General features: G+C 37.7%; 2 protein-coding genes across 3 annotated transcripts; both read left to right on the forward strand.

Annotated features, from left to right (window-relative positions):
• Positions 1-362: 362 nt before the first annotated feature.
• Positions 363-8,847, forward strand: bend7 (BEN domain containing 7). The gene is made up of 10 exons (XM_056251184.1): positions 363-565; positions 2,009-2,077; positions 2,144-2,419; positions 5,132-5,263; positions 5,334-5,614; positions 6,457-6,682; positions 7,859-7,972; positions 8,188-8,229; positions 8,499-8,537; positions 8,618-8,847. The coding sequence occupies exons 1-10, from the start codon at positions 502-504 to the stop codon at positions 8,665-8,667; spliced, it is 1,293 nt and encodes a 430-aa protein (XP_056107159.1). The 5' UTR covers positions 363-501; the 3' UTR covers positions 8,668-8,847.
• Positions 8,848-11,193: 2,346 nt separating this feature from the next.
• sephs1 (selenophosphate synthetase 1) lies at positions 11,194-18,786 on the forward strand. 2 transcript variants are annotated; one of them, XM_056251187.1, is made up of 9 exons: positions 11,194-11,350; positions 12,726-12,990; positions 13,539-13,642; positions 13,730-13,837; positions 15,359-15,513; positions 15,620-15,710; positions 15,784-15,883; positions 15,964-16,176; positions 17,755-18,786. In XM_056251187.1, exons 2-9 carry the CDS (start codon positions 12,798-12,800, stop codon positions 17,967-17,969), a joined length of 1,179 nt encoding a protein of 392 aa, XP_056107162.1. In that variant the 5' UTR covers positions 11,194-11,350; positions 12,726-12,797; the 3' UTR covers positions 17,970-18,786. The 2 variants fall into 2 exon arrangements, with proteins under 2 accessions (XP_056107162.1, XP_056107163.1); XM_056251188.1 differs by having other exon boundaries at positions 11,346-11,482.
• The last annotated feature ends 23 nt before the right edge of the window (positions 18,787-18,809 follow it).

Consider the following 18,809-nt stretch of genomic DNA (forward strand, 5'->3'; position numbering starts at 1 on the left):
CAACAATATAAAAACATAGCCTATGTTGTCATAACTTATTGGTCATGTAATGTATTTCAACGCATTGTCCTTTTGTGGGAGTAGTCACAGACTAGACTCAAAGTTTCTTCCACTCTTCACAACAGAACAGTCATTTTCCTCCAGTCTGTCTGATGTAAGTCTGGACCCTCATATTTGCGCCCCACAAATATTAGCGAGCGACCATCAGGTGGCGCAAAGGAATAGACGTGACGAATTCTGAAAAAATTAAGAGGTTTATTTATTTACATCATAAACGAGCAGCCCCGCAGGAGAATGTAAACGCGTCCTGTCCATCATCCTCCTCCTCCTCCTCCTCCTCCTCCTCCTCACCATCATCAGTCCAGAGAGACGCGCGATTATTATTAAAGCTCATTCGCTTCACTCTTCATCAGCTGGACTTAATGAGTTTGTCAGTGATTAAAGAGCCTGTGTGCTGATGAACTGGGCTGGATTCTGCCTCTTCACCGCTCTGCCCTTAAAATGGAGTTTGTGGAGAGGAAGCGGAGCAGGAAATCTCAGAGCTTTAAACTGGTGAATGATGCAGGTAAGCGGACATTCAGTCCTGGAAGATGACAGCAGACAATAGAGCACATCGGAGGCGTTACGTCAGCACTCTGGAATGCACCTGTGAGACAATGTATCATTCCCTCATTGTCCTGCTCGCATCATCACAATGTCAGACGCTTCATTTTGAATCTTCGTTAGATTTAATCGCGTGTTTTTCAGCAGCGTCCATAGTCAATTATTTTTTTATCTTCTGATGCATTTAGTTTGTCCAGTGCTCTTCTTCAAGTGTGATAGAATAGAATAAAGGTCTGTTTGCTGCATGCGTGAATGTGATGATGGTGTGGATGAAGATCTTCACAGTCACGCAACCTACAGGTGGTCCTGCAGCATCACTTCATCACATCTGCACCGCACATACGTCACGCATACAGCTTCTGTTGAGAGTGACATCACAGCAAGAGTACATGGCATGTCAGTCAGCATGTTGTCTTATCCATCCTTAATCTAAAACCATATTTGTTTTAATCCATGCAGTTTTTTTTTACAACTAATTCAAACGTATGCAGTCGTCTATTTTTGTTTTTTGTTATGTTTATTTAAATTAATTTACTGTAAAAGAAATGCTGAAACACACGTTCTGTCACATTGAATGTATTGGTTTTATGTTTAATGTCCTAGAGACCTCATGCTTTATGTGAATACTTTTATTTTCCCTTATTTATTTAAAAAAAAATTCTCTCTCTGATCTAATCAAAACTCAGCCATATGCATGCACTTTCAAAAATGTGGATATGGCTGAAAAAAACAAACAAACAAACAAACAAACAAAACCACCCAAATGATTTGTGATATAAAACAGATATGGATATATGGTATATAATTTATTACGGTATATTTCTTATGTGATGTTTATACTCTTTATACTTCATGGGAGACAGATACTGTATATACACAATAATAATGATTAAAATTAAAATAAAAAATTGGAAAGAGTGCAGTTATACAGTGTGTACCAGCCAGATGATCAATTTTCGTTGCATTTTTATGTCATTAGTTTCATATATATTTATGCATATCTGTTATGTATAGTGGACCCCAAACACAAGTAATGTAAACATTTTGAACATTATTTTAATTTGACATTTTGTTTAGTTAGTTCTTATAAGAATAGTCATAAAGCATGAAATGTTTGGCATGATATTAGATAGATAGATGGATGGATGGATGGATGGATAGATAGATAGATAGATAGATAGATAGATAGATAGATAGATAGATAGATAGATAGATAGATAGATAGATAGATAGATAGATAGATAGATAGATAGATAGATAGATAGATAGATGGATGGATGGATGGATAGATAGATGGATGGATGGATGGATGGATGGATGGATGGATGGATGGATGGATGGATGGATAGATAGATCATACTTTTCTTGTCTTTCCCTCAGCTTTTCTGTTTTTCTGACCGTTTAGATTTTTGCCATGAAATGGATGATGTAGACCAGAATGACACTGAAGGAGAAGCAGCATCTGAGAGTGAAGGTATACTATCGTTCATCACACACTTCATGACATGTTCAGGCTCTCTGTGTTAACTGTGTCTCTCAGTCTGGTTAGGTGACGAAGGGATGGAGATAAAGAAACAGATAACAGGCATGATGCGCTTGCTGAGTGACAAGACAGGACGAGTGTACCAGCGAGTTGGACGAGAGGGAGAGACCCTGAAACAAGAGCCACAGGAAGAGGCTCTCAGCCTGCCCGTGGCACAGAGCCCGGCTCCTGAACATCTCCAGTACGGCTGGAGCTCAGTCCTGCCTCTGGCTCACTGCCAGTACGGCACACGCTCCAAAACCCAGAGGATGCTCAACCACTTGAAAACTAATGGTGAGTCTCTAAGTAATGCAGAGATTTTGTAATCTTCAGAAGATTTGTTAAGTGAGAAAAATCTATATCAAATGCAAAACAGAGCCATGTTTAGGTATGTATATTACACGATGGTATTTGCATGGCCCCAAAAAGTATTTGGACAATTAAGTCACACTTAAAAATGTACACTGTTAAAGATTATATGATCAATAAGTTATGACAACATATGGTTTTACATTGCTTTAACTCATCAATATAAATTGGGCTATTTTATTTGAACTTTTTTTTTATAAGTTATACAAGATTCAACAAATTTTTAAATTTTGTTCAAAAATTCAATTAGTCAGTTTAATGTAATTTAAGTTGAAATGACTTAAACATCCAAGTTGATTAAATTACAAAAAACAAGGCAGCATTTTGTTTTACAGTGTATGAATTTCATTGCACCGTTTGCCATTATATTTTTAAAACAATAATATCTTAGTAAAAACCTTAAGTAATATTGACAAACTATATATCATTTGAAAGCTTACAATCTCTAGTTTCCATATTTGGTGACTGATTTTCAAAATAAATTGCAGAGGAGCTGTAATTTATCAATTTGCAAGAAGAATATTTTCATACTCCTAAGGCGTGTTCAGACCTTTATTTTGAAATAGCAATGAACATGAAAAATCATGAAAAAATGGTAGAAACCTCAGTTTGTTTTCATGCCAAGAGTTCAAAAGATACCATCCATTAAATTATTTTAGAAAAAAAGGTCTGAAAATGTTTTAAATATAAAGAAAAAAATAATAAATTCACCATTTGTGATGTGGCAGTGAGCTATAACGCACATGCGTGTTCTTTGTATGTTTCTTAGAGGTTGAATTTATATCAAAATCTGCCAAACTTCCCATATTACTTCTGAATAGCATGTCTACTTCATAAATTGTATGAAAATTGTGGAAATAATGGTTCAGATAACTCAAAACACATGGAAATGGTGCGCCCTTATATGGGCAGTAATGGAGTCTGGTTGTCATCTAGTGAAAAAGTTTGGTACTGCACCCAAACAAAATCTTACTGAAAGCTCATTTTTTGTAGCCTGGTTAAAACCAGACCATTCTCAGTTGTAACTGAGTTATGGTCTGGCAAAGCGTCATAGACAAATCATTTCCAGAGGGGCGTCACCAACGGACGTCGCAGATAGACCTAAACCCAATCAGAGCGATGAAGGAGATGACGTATGCAGAGCGCCGGCACAACCATCTCCGAGTGTTGTTCTTGAGTCGGTTTTTTACTAAAATGAAACGTTCAAATCGCTTAAAACAGACGCGATAGCTGATGCGAACGAGTGATGTTCGACGGCGGCATCCATCTTTGTAATGTAGGCTAAAATCTGCTTCAAGATCCCAGCGCTGTCGTCATCGTGTAAAGCCCGCCCCAACGTTTCTGATTGGTGCCGCGATTTCAATGGATTGGAAATGGGCTTGAATGAGCTCTTTGCCAGACTAACTTTCAGAGCAAATCTAAATTTGCCGGAAGTTGTCTGGGTTTTCCCAGGCTACATTTTTTGAGATATCAACCTAAAATTTGATACACAACTTGTCCGTTTTTTGGCTTTGATTTTTCTGCAGTTTTAGAGTAGCCCAGGTTTTGAAAATATATATTTTATATAAAATATGAATAATAAATGTTTTTACATTGTACATTTCCATAAACTCAAACTTCTATAACTTTTTTTCTGTTTCACTTTCTTAATGTATTTCACTTCTACAAAAATCTTGTTTAAAACAAGACCAATCTTACATCTATATTCCAAAGCATTCTTGAATTACAACCATTTAAGTTCGAAATGTGCATTCAGGGTTAAAAAAAGTGGCATTTATTTTTAAGAAATATAGCACAAGCACATTTTCAGGAAACATTTTCACAAAAAAAAGAAGTTTGCCTTAAATTTTGACATTTACATAAATGCATTTAGCAGACATTTTTATCCGAAATGACTTTTGAGCTAAACATTTTATCAGTTTAGGCACTGCCTGTGAATTGAACCCATATAAATTCACTCAATTCATTACTAGGTAAGACAATCAATATATTGTTCAAAATTAAGAAAAAAAGAATACTTTGTGAATGTCAATGGTTAATATAATGACCTACAGCTGTGGTTACTTTATGTAGAAAACTGAAGTTGGCATTATTTGGTTGCTCGTGCTACTTGGACATTTCATAATATAATTCAATAACAGTGAGACATTACTAAACATGATTAATTTTATAATGATATATTTGATTTGATTTTAGTACATTTGATTTTTGAGAGCACTTTATTTTATTTTTGTACATTTTATTGTATTTTCAGTTTCCAGTCCAGAGTTTTGCTACTAAACCACACCACTTCTCTTAACATCTATAGTTTAGAGTTTGAAGGGCTTCACATAGGAAAACAGGAAGATATTACATGAACCCCCTTTGGGATTCTTTCCAGGGGAAGTTGTATTATGTGACTGTTGGCTGCAGAAAGATGTACTGTCTGGCACCGCAGACTGTCTAGACAGCTTTGGATAACACAGCAAACACGTAATGTCTTTCTTCTGTACACACAAAAAGAAACAATAACTCTCTCACTGTCAGTCTGGAGTCAGAGAGTCAGGTGGCTTTTGTGCCGGGTGCTTGGAGCCTCTGGGTGTGAGACATCATCAGTGATGGGCGTTGTGTTGACGATGCATCTGTGTTCTGATTCAGACACGGCCTTGCCCCCTGCGCCTGCTGCCATGGCAACTGAGCCCAGCTGCTGTATGTGCAACTGCAAGAGCACCCTGCAGGCCATTCTGCTGGAGTTACGTACCATGAGGAAACTAATCCAAACTCAGAGAGGTAAATCATACCCCTAAACTCATCTGAACGCACCTACAGCGCATTTACCCGTGTTCTGCTGTACTCTCAGGGACCCAGGACAAACAGGTCTCCCAGGTCTCACTTTCCTCGTCCCGAGCCTCTATCTCCAGGAGGAGGACTCGAAAGAGGAGGCCAGGTCACAGAGTGACACTTCTGACTACGGCCACTAAAAAAGGCACACCTCTGTCTCCACCTGCTGAGGTTGATACTGTTACTGAGAGTAATCAGTCCAGAGAGGACACACTGGCAACATTTATCCCAGATCCCATTCCCAGTGTGAAGACACCTCCCTCTCACTACAGCGTCACCAGAGGCCAAAGCACCACAGAGGTACACCGCTGTGAATGCGTGCGAGAGTGAATACATTTGTACCCAGGGATTGGTGAATTGTGAAAAATTGTTTGTCATCAAAAGTTACTTTTTTAAATATAATATAATATAATATTTGTGCATCCTTGTGTCCTTTACTCGCGTCTTAGCTCCACCCCCTTACACACTTAACAACTGTAAAGCCGATTATGAATGTAATTTTATACTTACGACTGATCATGCCCACACACGCCGAGTCGCGTTCAGTCGGTGTTCACAGTCAGTGTTTAAAATCTGCTCCAGTCGTTGGAAACGGTCTGTAAGTGTGTTCAGTTCAGTCTTAGAATGTTTCAGCTAGTCTTTAAGTGTATCACTGGCATTATGATGTGAGTGAAGGACACACCTGCGTAATCTTGCTCATCACACCTCAGGAAGCTTCCTCGTTCCTCATTAACCCGGCATGTTTCAGAAGGACCAGTCAGACAGTTTTATTTACTTGCCAACCCACATTTTTACTCTTGGCAAGGTTTTTTGTTTTGGACCATGTTTGCACCCATCAGATTATGGCCATGTCTTTCTTTCTAAGCAAAAGAAAGAAGCATGTCTTTCTAAGCATGTCTTTCTTTCTAAGTTTCACAACTCCCTAGGCGTTGTGTTTGTACCGACAACTGTGTATATGAGTATAATGAGTAATGTAAATTACTTAGAAATGACTGTTTTTTTTTTTCTGTGTATATATCTTCTATTTTTGTCTCATCTGACTAAAGGTGCAATTGTGGAATGAGTACAGTGTATGTAGTGTGTCACTGTATGAGTGTGTATTAATGACTTTTATTAATATCTCGCCCGTCTGTCTCTCCCAGCCGGAGGTACAGTTGGCCGAGGATTATGACATATTTATTCCTAAAGCACAGTTGGACTCTATCTTACTGAACTACACACGCTCTGGCAGCCTGCTCTTCAGGAAACTGGTGTGTGCGTTCTTTGATGATACAATTCTGGCGAATTCACTGCCCAACGGCAAGAGGAAGAGAGGTCTGAATGACACCAGGAAAGGACTCGATCAAAACATAGTTGGAGCCATTAAAGGTGTGTGAAAATAAATAAACCAGACTTGAATTTACTCAACATCAATGTAGAGAACATTATGATGAATTTATACAGTAGCTCTAAAAAAAAACATATTTGGACACTTAAAAAAATGTCAATGCATTAGATAATCAAATATTAACCCATGTGGTGCAAAACATTTCACAGCAAGACTTTTGTATATATACATATGTATTTCCACCTCAATCACCGGCCGCTATTAGGTACACCTTGCTACTGTAGTACTTTTCCCTTCAGAACTGCCTTAATTATTTGTGGCATAGATTTAACAAGGTGAAACATTCCTTAGAGATTTTGGTCTATATTGACATGAAATAGATTTGTCAGCTGCACATCCATGATGCGAATCTCCCGTTCCATCACATTCCAAAGGTGCTCTATTAGATTGAGATCTGGTGACTGTGGAGGCCATTTGAGTATACTGAACTCATTGTCATTTTCAAGAAACCAGTTTGAGATGATTTAAGCTTTGTGACATGGAGCGTTATCCTGCTAGAATAGCCATCAGAAGATGTGTCTGTGGTCATGAAGGGGGTGGACATGGTCAGCAATAATACTTGGGTAGGCTGTGGCTCCATTGGTAGAAAGGGGCCCAAAGTGTGCCAAGAAAATATCCCACACACCATTACAACACCAGCACAGCCTGAACCGCTTATTCAAGGCAGGATGGATCCATGTTTTCATGCTGCTTATGCCAAATTCTGACCCTACCATCTGAATGTCGCAGCAGAAATTGAGACTCATCAGACCAGGCAACATTTTTCCCATCTTCTATTGTCCGCTTTTGGTGAGCCCGTGTGAATTGTGAGATCAGTTTCCTGTTCTTAGCTGACAGGACTGACACCTAGCTCATCTGCTTCAAGGTACGATGTGTTGTGCGTTCAGAGATGCTCTTGTACAGACCTTGGTTGTAACGCGTGACTTTCAGTTACTGTTGACTTCCTATCAGCTTAGCAGATTGTCTTGACCATGTCTACATTAATGTTTTTTGCCACGTGATTGGCTGAATAGATATTTGCATTAACGAGCTGTTGAACAGGTGTACCTAATAAAGTGATCCATGTGTATGTATGTATGTAAATAAAATCTGTAATAAAATGTGTATATATATAATGTTTTTTAATCTGTAATTTGTTTCTGTGTGTATGAATCTAGTGTTCACAGAAAAGTATTGCACTGCCAATGGAATTGAGAAGCTTCCCGGCCCTAGAGACTGGGTCCAGATTCTGCAAGACCAGATTAAACTAGCCCGTCGACGCTTAAAAAGAGGTGAGAATGTGAGAAAGAGAAATATATATGGCATGAGGCATTAAAAAGACAGGGCAAGGGAAAAAGAAAGAGAGAGAGCAATGCTGTTGTAACAATGCTGCTGCTTCATGATTGATGGTTTGCTAGTTGAGTCCTTTTAAAATAATTAATTGATCATTAAAAAATTAATTTATCAAATGTTATCATTCATTTGATTTATTTTTATTGATTTGCAGCAGAGACAACCTCAGACAGTAGTGATATTCAGCACAAAACAGGTACTCAGACACATTGACCCAAACCCACACACACAGCATGAATGAAAGCGCTTCATATTGATGTGCCTTACCTCACAATATCCCAGCATTCTTTGCAATACCAAATCATATTAGACTGGTTATGTCCACGAGTTAAAGATAACAACTTTTCTTAAATAACTTTAGGGAAAAAAGTCCATTGGAATACTATTCCCACTAGTATTGTATCATCTTTATTCCTTTTTGGAATTTGGAATAATTATTTTTTTATTATTATTTTTTTTTTTCAGAGAAAACTGTTGATAAAGTGGAAACTGTGATGCAAAATGGTATGGCAATGCACATGCACCTTTATCTCACTCTCCAAAAGTACCATTGTTCTTAAGTAACACTTTCTTTTGTACCGCAGGTGCTGTTTATGAGAGAACAGAATGTCTAGTTGCTATGGACACTGCCTGAGAAGAGATTGTTTTCAACAAAATGCAATCTCCGACCCCCACAAAGGAGTCATTTTTAATAGTTTCGTCTGTATAGACTGTAGCACGTGTCGACAGATATGGCTTTGAAATTCTCATGGTCAGCTGTGTAACAGACAGAATGTTTGTGTGGAAAGAACGGGCAACATTTGGCTGATCAGTAGGACCCCTGCTGGCATTCCCGACAACTATGGACACACTTTTGTAACACAAGTACTCTCATTTGATCATTTTAAAGTGGGTCGTCCCAGATGTCACTAGTTGTCTTCTATTAAAGGGTTAGTTCACCCAAAAATGAAAATTCTGTCAGTAATTACTCACCCTCATGTTGTTCCAACCCCGTAAGACGTTCGTTCATTATCGGAACACAAATTAAGATATTTTTGATTAAATCTGAGAGCTGGATCACTCCTCCATAGGCTTCTTAAGGGTTCGAAACTGGCCGGCCCAAAAGTTATGAAAGACATCGTTAAAATAGTCCAAGTGACTACAGTGGCTCAATCTTAATTCTTCAAGCTCAATTCTTCAAGCGACGAGAATACTTTTTGTGTTCAAAAAAACAAACAAAAATAACGACTTTATTCAACTATTCATTTCCTTCTCTGTACGGCCGTGATATTCCACGTAGTGGAACTGCGCAAAGCTTCTAGGTTGTACGTCACACATCACACACATGACCAGCGTCGGCCAATAGTGAGCCTGCGTGTGACGTGCAACCTAGAAGGTTTGCGCAATATCACTACATGAAATATCAGGCCCACAGAGAAGGAAATGATTAATTGAATAAAATCGTTATTTTTGTTTGTTTTTTTGCGCACAAAAAGTATTCTCGTCGCTTGATAAACTTAAGATTGAGCCACTGTAGTCACTTGGACTATTTTAACGATGTCTTTCATAACTTTTGGGCCGGTCAGTTTCGATCCCTTAAGAAGCCTATATGGAGGAGTGATCCAGCTCTCAGATTTAATCAAAAATATCTTAATTCGTGTTCCAAAGATGAACGAAAGTCTTACGGGGTTGGAACAACATGAGGGAGAGTAATTACTGACAGAATTTTCATTTTTGGGTGAACTAACCCTTTAATATATGGAAGTGTTTGTAGTTTTTCAGCTTCATCCAAATGCTTCACCAACAGATATCAGCAGAACTGCTGAAAAAAAACATGACTGTGCCTTTAATTCACTCTGCCATGCCAAGCAACAAACTGATGTCATTTCACGGTTGTGCTGTTTATTGACACTTTCTGGTGAAATATGTTGCAGTTTCTATATTAATTGTACTTAATGTCACATTTGCTGCACAGTCTTACTAATGTGTCGTCGGTTATATAATCTGGCTGACTGGTTATGTAGAAATGTAACTGTTTGACTTCCTGTGTAAGAGGGTTTAGTGTCTATTGAATGTGTACAAATGAGTGAATATGAACATTGTCCTGCGTCTGTGTAACAAAGGGTTTTTACCTCACGGTCAATAATGCTTGAATAACTATTCATGTTAATATCTGGGTTAAATACTAGTTAAGCTTTTTGGATAGCATCTGTGGCTCAAGTCATGTCTGTTTGTAAAAGCAGTTCTAAATGCACACACAGAAATGCAGTTACATTGCACATTTGCCCCTTAGACGTCCACTGTAAGTGCACAACTGTCACCTCAGACTGATGTTTGCTTTCCCAAACTGAGATATAACTCAAAATGAATGCTGCAGATGCGGTTGAAAACGCTTAAGCGTGACTATTCCTTTAAGAGCACAGATATTATATCTGTATCTCCTTTTTAATATGCCTGTTTTAAAAAAAGATAAAGCTCAATTTAACGTTTAGTTGTTTGGTCTAAGACGTCAAATAAATACTATGGCTGTGTCCTAAATGGTTGATCTAAACCTGTTTCAAATATGCTTGTTTTCCCCCACCATACAGTCAAGTGTCCATATTCAAAAATTCATCAAGTTAAATTTTCTGTCACACTGAAGAAACAGAACCACAACACTTAAAGGACATAAAAACATATATTTAAAATGTTTTTAATGCTTTTGTTGCCAGATTTTGCAATTGTATATAGCCTATATTTATTTCATAAAACTGTGAAGATTAAAATTGGTGGGCTATATTTGCATTTGTGGATGTAGAAATTACAAAAACAAAATGAAATGTATAATAAAACAAGTATCATCATTCAAATTATAGTTTATTTTGTAACCAAAAAGAATACATATATAAAGTAAAGACAAAAATCTGTAAATACTCATAAAACTGGCAAGACCACAATAAGTTTAAAGGTACAAACTAATGTGTAAATACTCATAAAACTGGCAAGACCACAATAAGTTTAAAGGTACAAACTAATGTGGACATTTTTTGTTGCCGCACTCCGATCTCCTTTAAAGGGGAGGTGAATACGTCACGCGGGAAAGAAGGACCCTTGTAGAACTTCGACTTTTTAATTCAAATATCTCCTCAGAACACTTATTAGCTAAAATTGATGTTCGGGATTAATGTATCATCACATGAACAGTTAAAATAATCTTGTACGCAACACGAATATGGCGCTGTTCGCCAAGAAATAAAGTATTGAATTCAGTGTCAGTCTTTTCAGGCACATTTTCGAGGCGCCCTTTCTGCGCGCGGTGCATTGCGGGAGCGTCGCGTCTCTTGTATCGAGCGAAACCGGTAAGCACAAACTGAACAGCACAATTAAAGGGGAAATGGGGCACGAATATAACTGTGCCACAATGCATTAAGTGTGAGGAGAGCTATCTTATTTATTCCAGTAGAAGACATATTCAGCGGAATTTGTGTAAAGTGCGTCAAATAATTTTAATTCTTTATTATTTCTCTGTTGTGCACACTGCAATCATGGCGCGGGCGCTTTAAGGGTTAATTTTTTCCACCGCCGACATTTTTAGAAACATTGCGGCCGGCTTTCTTCTGTTATAAGTGTGGATCATCTGACTTTTTAAATATTTTCTTAGCGTGCATAAGTTATACTATATATTAGATGCGATGAAATGTGATCGAGCAGCGGGAGGCGTTGCATTGGATCAACGCGTGCAGCGGTATTAGTGATTCATGAGCGAATTGTTCGGTTGAAATGATTCTTTTTTTAAATGACTCATTCAAGCTGTTTGCAAGCGCCTGTATCTTTTATTGTTGATTCTTTAACATATTTGAATTTATTAATGTAAACCTATGAAGGCAAAATCTTATTTTCGCTGCTTTAAAGACTATTGGTAATCATCTAGCTTAAGTAAAAAAATGGAAAGAGTAACAATTCAGCAAACTGATTTTTAAAAAAAATATATCTGTATTTCATTGGTTTGCTTAACAATTAAATTGTGCTATAGGTATTTGTTTGCTGCCTTTACTGTATAAGTTGGTGTCTGAATCGACATTATAAATGTAATATATTTGTTGTGCTAAAAAAAAGTTGCGCTGAGAACTTTGGGAACTCTTGGGTGATTAATAAAAACGAGTCAAATAAATTTTCCGCTGGTTCATTGAAAAGAACTCTTCGAACGAATCGAATCACTAAATGAATCAGTCTTGGATAAAGAGTGCGCGCCACATCAGTGCAGTTCGAACTATCGGATCCAAGAGATCTCAAAATCAGCATGCACCCATATATCTACATAAAAATGCCTTGCATGATCTGATTTTAAAGAACCAACCATTTATCAACAGGAAATAAAGTCTAAATAAAGAGTAGAATTTGATAAATCTGTTAGGTTGAATGTTTGTTTGTTTTTTTATGAGCGGGGCTGTTGGGACGGTAATTCAGAGGGAGAGAAAAACGTTGCCATGTAAACAAGGGAGGATGGACAGTTTATTTCAGCTCAGCAAGAGTTTTAAAAAGAGCTGATGTTTTTAAAGGGGAGGATCACCTCAGAGCATCAGTTGCATTATTTTGATTCATATTTGGGGTGAAACAGTAAAATGCTATATGTATTATTGTCACTAGTTGCATGTTTGCTTGTTTGAATGATCTCTTTCAATGTCTTAATGTTGTAGCTTTACACACTTTAATGTTTATTTCTTTCTTTTTCAGATTGCATTTGCCATAGTTTGAAGGAGGTCTGTAAGCCATTGTGCGTGCCAGTAACGTTTTGTTTTTTTAAACATGTCGGTGCGGGAATCTTTTAACCCAGAGAGTTATGATCTGGACAAGAACTTCAGACTAACACGCTTCACAGAGCTCAAGGGAACGGGTTGCAAAGTCCCTCAAGATGTGCTCCAGAAATTGCTGGAATCCCTGCAGGAAAACCATTATCAGGAAGATGAGCAGTTCCTCGGGGCTGTAATGCCCAGACTAGGTACACACACACACACACATTGTGTTTTCATGTTTTGTGGGGACTTTTCATATATAGAATGATTTTTATACTGTTCAAACTGTATATTCTATCCCCCTACACTAACCCTACCCCTAAACCTACCCATCACAGAAAGCTTTCTGCATTTTTACATTTTCAAAACACATCACTTAGTATGATTTATAAGCTGTTTCCCCTTATGGGGACTAAAAAATGTCCTGACAAGGATTTTGGATATTGCCATCTTTGTGGGGACATTTTGTCCCCATAACGTACAGTTTACCTGGACCACACACAATTTTTTTTTAAGATATTTTATTAGTCTGGTCAGAGAAAAAAATTCTTAATGGAATGGTTCTCAAAAAAGAGGAACATTTGTCATTATACTCTTTATTGAGACCTTCATAGTTTCTAAATCTTAAATGACGAAACAGAATTTTCATTTTTGCATGAGCTATTATTTTGTAATTGCATGAACTTTCAGCACTTCTTAAAACTTCAGGAAAATCATTAACCCTCTTTGAAATAACAATGTTTACTTCCAATAGGCATTGGTATGGACACCTGTGTGATTCCGCTGAGACATGGAGGCTTGTCACTTGTGCAGACCACAGATTATATCTACCCCATAGTGGACGATCCATATATGATGGTAATACTCACTTTAAAATAACATTAAAGATGTAATGCATCACAGACTGAAAATGTGTTTTTTTGTACGAATTCTCTTGTCTTCTAGGGGAGAATTGCTTGTGCCAATGTGCTGAGTGACCTGTACGCCATGGGTGTAACAGAATGCGACAACATGCTGATGCTTCTTGGTGTTAGCAACAAACTCACAGAGAAGGTGAGGCTGAGGGAAAAGCCTTTTGTGCTACTGAGATGTGAAACTGATCTGTAAATGTACAGGCAAGGTGTAGTTATTTCAAGGAATGGTTTGCCTAAAAATACTAAGTCATCGTTTCTCCTGTGAGTAAATTACAGTTTTGGGGTAAATAAATGTAATAACTGTATAATATTTGCAAACTGTATAATATAAGCAAATTTCTAAGGCCTCTATATGATCAACAGAATCAAAACTTTGATGAAAAACAACAGATTATGTTGTACATAATCTGTGTACACTTTTTTTTTTTAAGCATGTAAAAGATCTTTTAGTATAATTCTAAAAATCTGAAACCTGTGAATAACTTTATAAGAATAGCTTTTACTTTGTTAGTAATATTTCAAGATGAACACTTTCTAGACTGAAGCAGCTTAGGTTTGCTTGATTACCATACTTAATTTTTTTTGTTTAAAAAAAAAAAATCATGTTACAAATATACATCATACTTTTGAGGAACATTTACTTGTACAACTCTTGTCTTAATCATCATTGTATTGTATTGCATTATATGATTTACCCCCACAATGCAAATTACAGAGCTTTGATCAAACTAAGCATTTAAATATCACATTTAGAATTACAACTGATATTTAAAGGGGAACTTGGCAACTCTAGCCATTTCTTCGCTGATTTTCACTTTTGATGTCGCATGTTTTCTCATCGAGCTCCCCCTACAGCTGTGGGGCGTATATTTCACAACACTGTCGTAAAAAAACTCACTTGCAGCACCCTCCTCCCCCTTTCTACCGCTGCTCATGTGCATTTGTTATTATCGGAGCCAGCCAACTTTATCGTGTGAAGCTATGTCTACCGAGGTGGGTGTAATACATCATACAATTATGTCGAATTGCCATAAAGCAGTTCATGTTTCTCGCTCGTTCTCGCTTCTCACGAGACTTCCTATTTCCAACTTCCCGGGACGTTAGTCCCCATGTTGCAAGGTTGGTTTTCCGCCTGGGAACGCTGGGGGGGGAGTGGGGAAAAGTCACTATTTTCACCAGAACAGGTTATTTAACCATCCAAATGATTTCTAAACGGTTTTATTAAGTGGAAATAGTTGCCAAGTTCCCCTTTAAATGCCTTTTATGTAAGTTGTCTTCTATAGTGATATTAAAATCCACATTGATGATTACATTACAAGCTATCAGAATTAAATCTAACAGTTTGGCCATATTAAATATCAGCACCAAATTGAATATTTTTTGTTCTGATTGGGCCTCTGAATAAACTTTTTTCCTCCTCAAATGTGAGTGCCATATTCTGTTATATCATACTATATAAGTCATAAAAGCCTGATGTATCATATAAAAAGCCTTTTTTCATTAGTTTATTTTTTAGATTTGGTCTAAAGTTCAATAAACTGTTCTATTTCAGAAAAAAAAAATTTTGTGACTATTTTTTTTTTGCAGGATTAATAAATATGATATTTTTCAGAAAGCGGTGCAAAACTAAATTCACATGATGTGTATGTGTGTTTTGTAGGAGCGTGATAAGGTCATGCCACTGGTCATCCAGGGGTTTAAGGATGCATCCGAGGAGGCGGGAACCTCCGTTACAGGTGGTCAGACTGTTATAAATCCTTGGATAGTCCTGGGAGGCGTGGCCACAACAGTGTGCCAACCGAATGAGTTCATTATGTAATTATCTCTAATTTTATGTACTTTAGGAGTTATTGTTACATGCTCGACTAATAGGTCTGTCCATTTCTGTAATTTTGTGCATGTGTGTTTATGCATGTTCTAGGCCAGATAATGCAGTACCAGGGGATGTGCTGGTTCTTACCAAACCACTAGGAACACAAGTGGCGGTCGCTGTGCACCAGTGGCTGGACATTGTGAGTGTTTTAGACATTTTTAATTTTGTATTATAGCTTGAACAGGGTTTAACTATCTTTCTTTCTGTCTCAGCCAGAGAAATGGAATAAGATAAAGTTGGTTGTCACTCAGGAGGATGTTGAACTGGCGTATCAGGAGGCCATGTTAAACATGGCTCGACTCAACAGAACAGGTCAGTGCATGTCACATGAGTGCGGCTCATAAATAAGTTTGCAGCAAACGTTTGACGCTTATCTGTTTCTCTCCGTCCAGCTGCCGGGCTGATGCACACCTTCAACGCGCATGCAGCGACTGACATCACAGGGTTTGGGATCCTGGGCCACGCTCAGAACCTGGCACGGCAGCAGCGTACAGAGGTGTCCTTCGTCATTCACAACTTGCCAGTTCTCGCCAAAATGGCTGCCGTCAGCAAAGCTTGCGGGAACATGTTCGGCCTTATGCACGGCACCTGCCCAGAGACCTCAGGTATAAGATCTGATCGGCAGTGCACTTTTTTTTTTCAAAGAAAATAATTTTACCCATTTTACATGTGAAGAAAATTTAATAATATAATTTAATGTCTAATTTTATATAAATCATCTGCATTTTAAACATGAAAAATTAATAATAAAAACGGAATCAATCAAATAGATAAAAAAAATCTAAAATATATTAATAAAAAATAATGTAGAAATTCTAGAAAATGTAGTTACACTACCATTCAAAAGTTCGGGGTCAGGGAGTTAAAAAAAAAAAGAAAAGTTTAAAAAAAAAGTCTCTTATGCTCACCAAGGCTGCATTTATTTGATAAAAAATTACAGTAAAAACTGTAATATTGTGAAATATTATTACAATTTAAAAGGGCTGTTTTTTATTTGAATATATTTTAAAATGTAATTTATTCCTGTGATGCAAAGCTGAATTTTCAGCATCATTACTTCAGTAGCTGCGTTTACATGGTTCAATCGGAATGAAATCAATCCGATTGATGAATCCGAACACGGTGTTTACATGATCGATAAATAAAGTAATCGGGTTGATGTGCGCGTTTATATGTCACAAGATTCAAATCGGAATTGATTTTTTGACATGCGCACACTGCACGAATGCTGCTGTTCGCGCATAACAATTCTCCTCTATTGCTTCTTTATTTGTTTTAAACAGCAGACTTAATATTTATCCGTCTCTGGTCATGATTTGGAGACGATGAGCATGAACCGTTTTGCCGTGCTGCTTATATTGATCACGCAGTAAAACCCCGCGCCCAAAACCAGTCGTCCATGGATGAGAGTCTGAAACAAGCACTGGTGGGACGTTGTCCTGCTTCACTTCACAGACGCTGAGTGAAACGAGAATTTTTTAATAACGGAACACTCATTTATATTCACTTTATTCAACAGGAAGAACAGCTCGTTCCGTGCGTCATACGTCATTACGCTATTTCAGCGTCATTGCACATGCGCAGTCCTTTTAGTTTCGGTTTTCAATCCGATCAAGTGTTTACATGTTCTCTCGATCGGATTACAAAAGGAGTAAACCACCCCTTTCAATCCGATCGAAATTTCAATCGGATCGAGCTCAATCGGATCGATTAAGGTGTTTACATGAAGGGTTTTTAGTCTGATTGAGCCGTCAATCCGATTATAAGTGTCCATGTAAACGCAGCTAGTGTCACATGATCCTTCAGAAATCATTCTAATATGCTCTCTTGGTGCTCAAGAAACATTTCTTACTATTGCTGTTTGATATTTTTCAGGAAACCATGATAAAAATCTCAGGATTCTTGAATTAATAGAAAGTTCGAAACAACAGCATTTGAAATAGTTGCCATAACCTTTCTTTTTCCTTTCAGAATTATGTTTAAGCTAAAATGGAAAAATGTTTTCAATGTTTATTTGCAAGTTTTCAATATGGTCTAGATGTTTAGAACCCACTGTATGTTTATTTTTATACCTCCCTGTATTTAAGTCTTCTTAATAAGCTATTATTACATATTTCACTTATTTAACCTTGCAAAAAGCAGCAATCTGAATCTTGCATTTTTCTCCCTTATTTTTTCTGTAGGAGGTTTGCTGATCTGTCTTCCACGCGAGCAAGCAGCCCGTTTTTGTGCCGAGATCAAATCTCCCAAGTACGGTGAAGGTCACCAGGCGTGGATCATCGGAATTGTAGAGAAAGGCAATCGCACGGCACGCATCATCGACAAACCCCGCATCATCGAAGTCGCACCGCAGGTGGCCACACAGAATGTCAACACCACCCCAGGAGCCACATCTTAAATCTGAGCGGCCCGAACAGCTAGCGTACTCTAGCCTCACCTGAAAATATATCAGCGTAATGATATATACAACATCTGCCCACCTTGGCCTTCAGGCAGATTCTACATGGACACGGTTATAAAGCAGAAGAACATTTAACAAAGAAAATTCAATTGCCTTTTTATGTCTATAGTTTTCTGTTACATTAACTGGCCATGCACCTGATTGTGAGGCAGCTTCCAAGTAGAACGTATAATTAATAGTATAATTCTTATTTGATACTGTTGATTACTTCCAAATATCTTCTGCTAGCACATCACCTGCGGTCTCATACATAGCCATGGTGTGTTTTAGCCTTTCCTGTTAGTATGCACAACCCATGCGGTAGTTCACATCATAATCTTTGCCTCGAACAATAGTTAATGAAGCTGCAGTGACGAGGAAGAGCGTGTCGGGGAAGGATTTCTTTTTTTACTTTTGTATTATCCCTCGTGCGTCGGATAAAATAACCCTCCCTCACTGTTCGGTGGAAACATTGTTGGACTGAAGGAATCCAAGGTAATACCTCTCTAATAAATCAAGACCTCTTATTCTGGGAAACGCACCGCTGTCTTTGACGGCGATGCCGATTTTTCTCAAAGAATGTGCTAAACGTTGGAGATGCAGTTTGTATTGTATGATATTTACTGTTTCACATGAACATCATTAGTTCTGTTCTGTGGTAGAGATGTTTTTATATTCTGTACAAAGGTCATCATTTCTTGCCGTCTCTCATATTTACTATTCATCATATATATGCCTTGAAACCCCTCCAATAAATCTCAGATCTTTTTTTAAATTCTTGAAAAGACGTGTATCTGA

This window comes from Rhinichthys klamathensis, unplaced genomic scaffold, assembly GCF_029890125.1.
Source record: "Rhinichthys klamathensis goyatoka isolate OS25496 unplaced genomic scaffold, OSU_Roscu_1.1 h1tg000078l_1, whole genome shotgun sequence".
Taxonomy (NCBI): Eukaryota; Metazoa; Chordata; class Actinopteri; order Cypriniformes; family Leuciscidae; genus Rhinichthys; species Rhinichthys klamathensis.

Excerpts from the sequence above, each read along its gene's own strand:
- bend7 (XM_056251184.1), top strand. The coding sequence starts at position 502 with ATGGAGTTTGTGGAGAGGAAGCGGAGCAGGAAATCTCAGAGCTTTAAA. Across the intron at positions 5,615-6,456 it reads GAGGCCAAAGCACCACAGAG|CCGGAGGTACAGTTGGCCGA; the intron begins GTACACCGCTGT and ends TGTCTCTCCCAG. Across the intron at positions 6,683-7,858 it reads CATAGTTGGAGCCATTAAAG|TGTTCACAGAAAAGTATTGC; the intron begins GTGTGTGAAAAT and ends GTATGAATCTAG.
- sephs1 (XM_056251187.1), top strand. The coding sequence starts at position 12,798 with ATGTCGGTGCGGGAATCTTTTAACCCAGAGAGTTATGATCTGGACAAG. Across the intron at positions 12,991-13,538 it reads GGCTGTAATGCCCAGACTAG|GCATTGGTATGGACACCTGT; the intron begins GTACACACACAC and ends TACTTCCAATAG. Across the intron at positions 15,884-15,963 it reads GGCTCGACTCAACAGAACAG|CTGCCGGGCTGATGCACACC; the intron begins GTCAGTGCATGT and ends CTCTCCGTCCAG.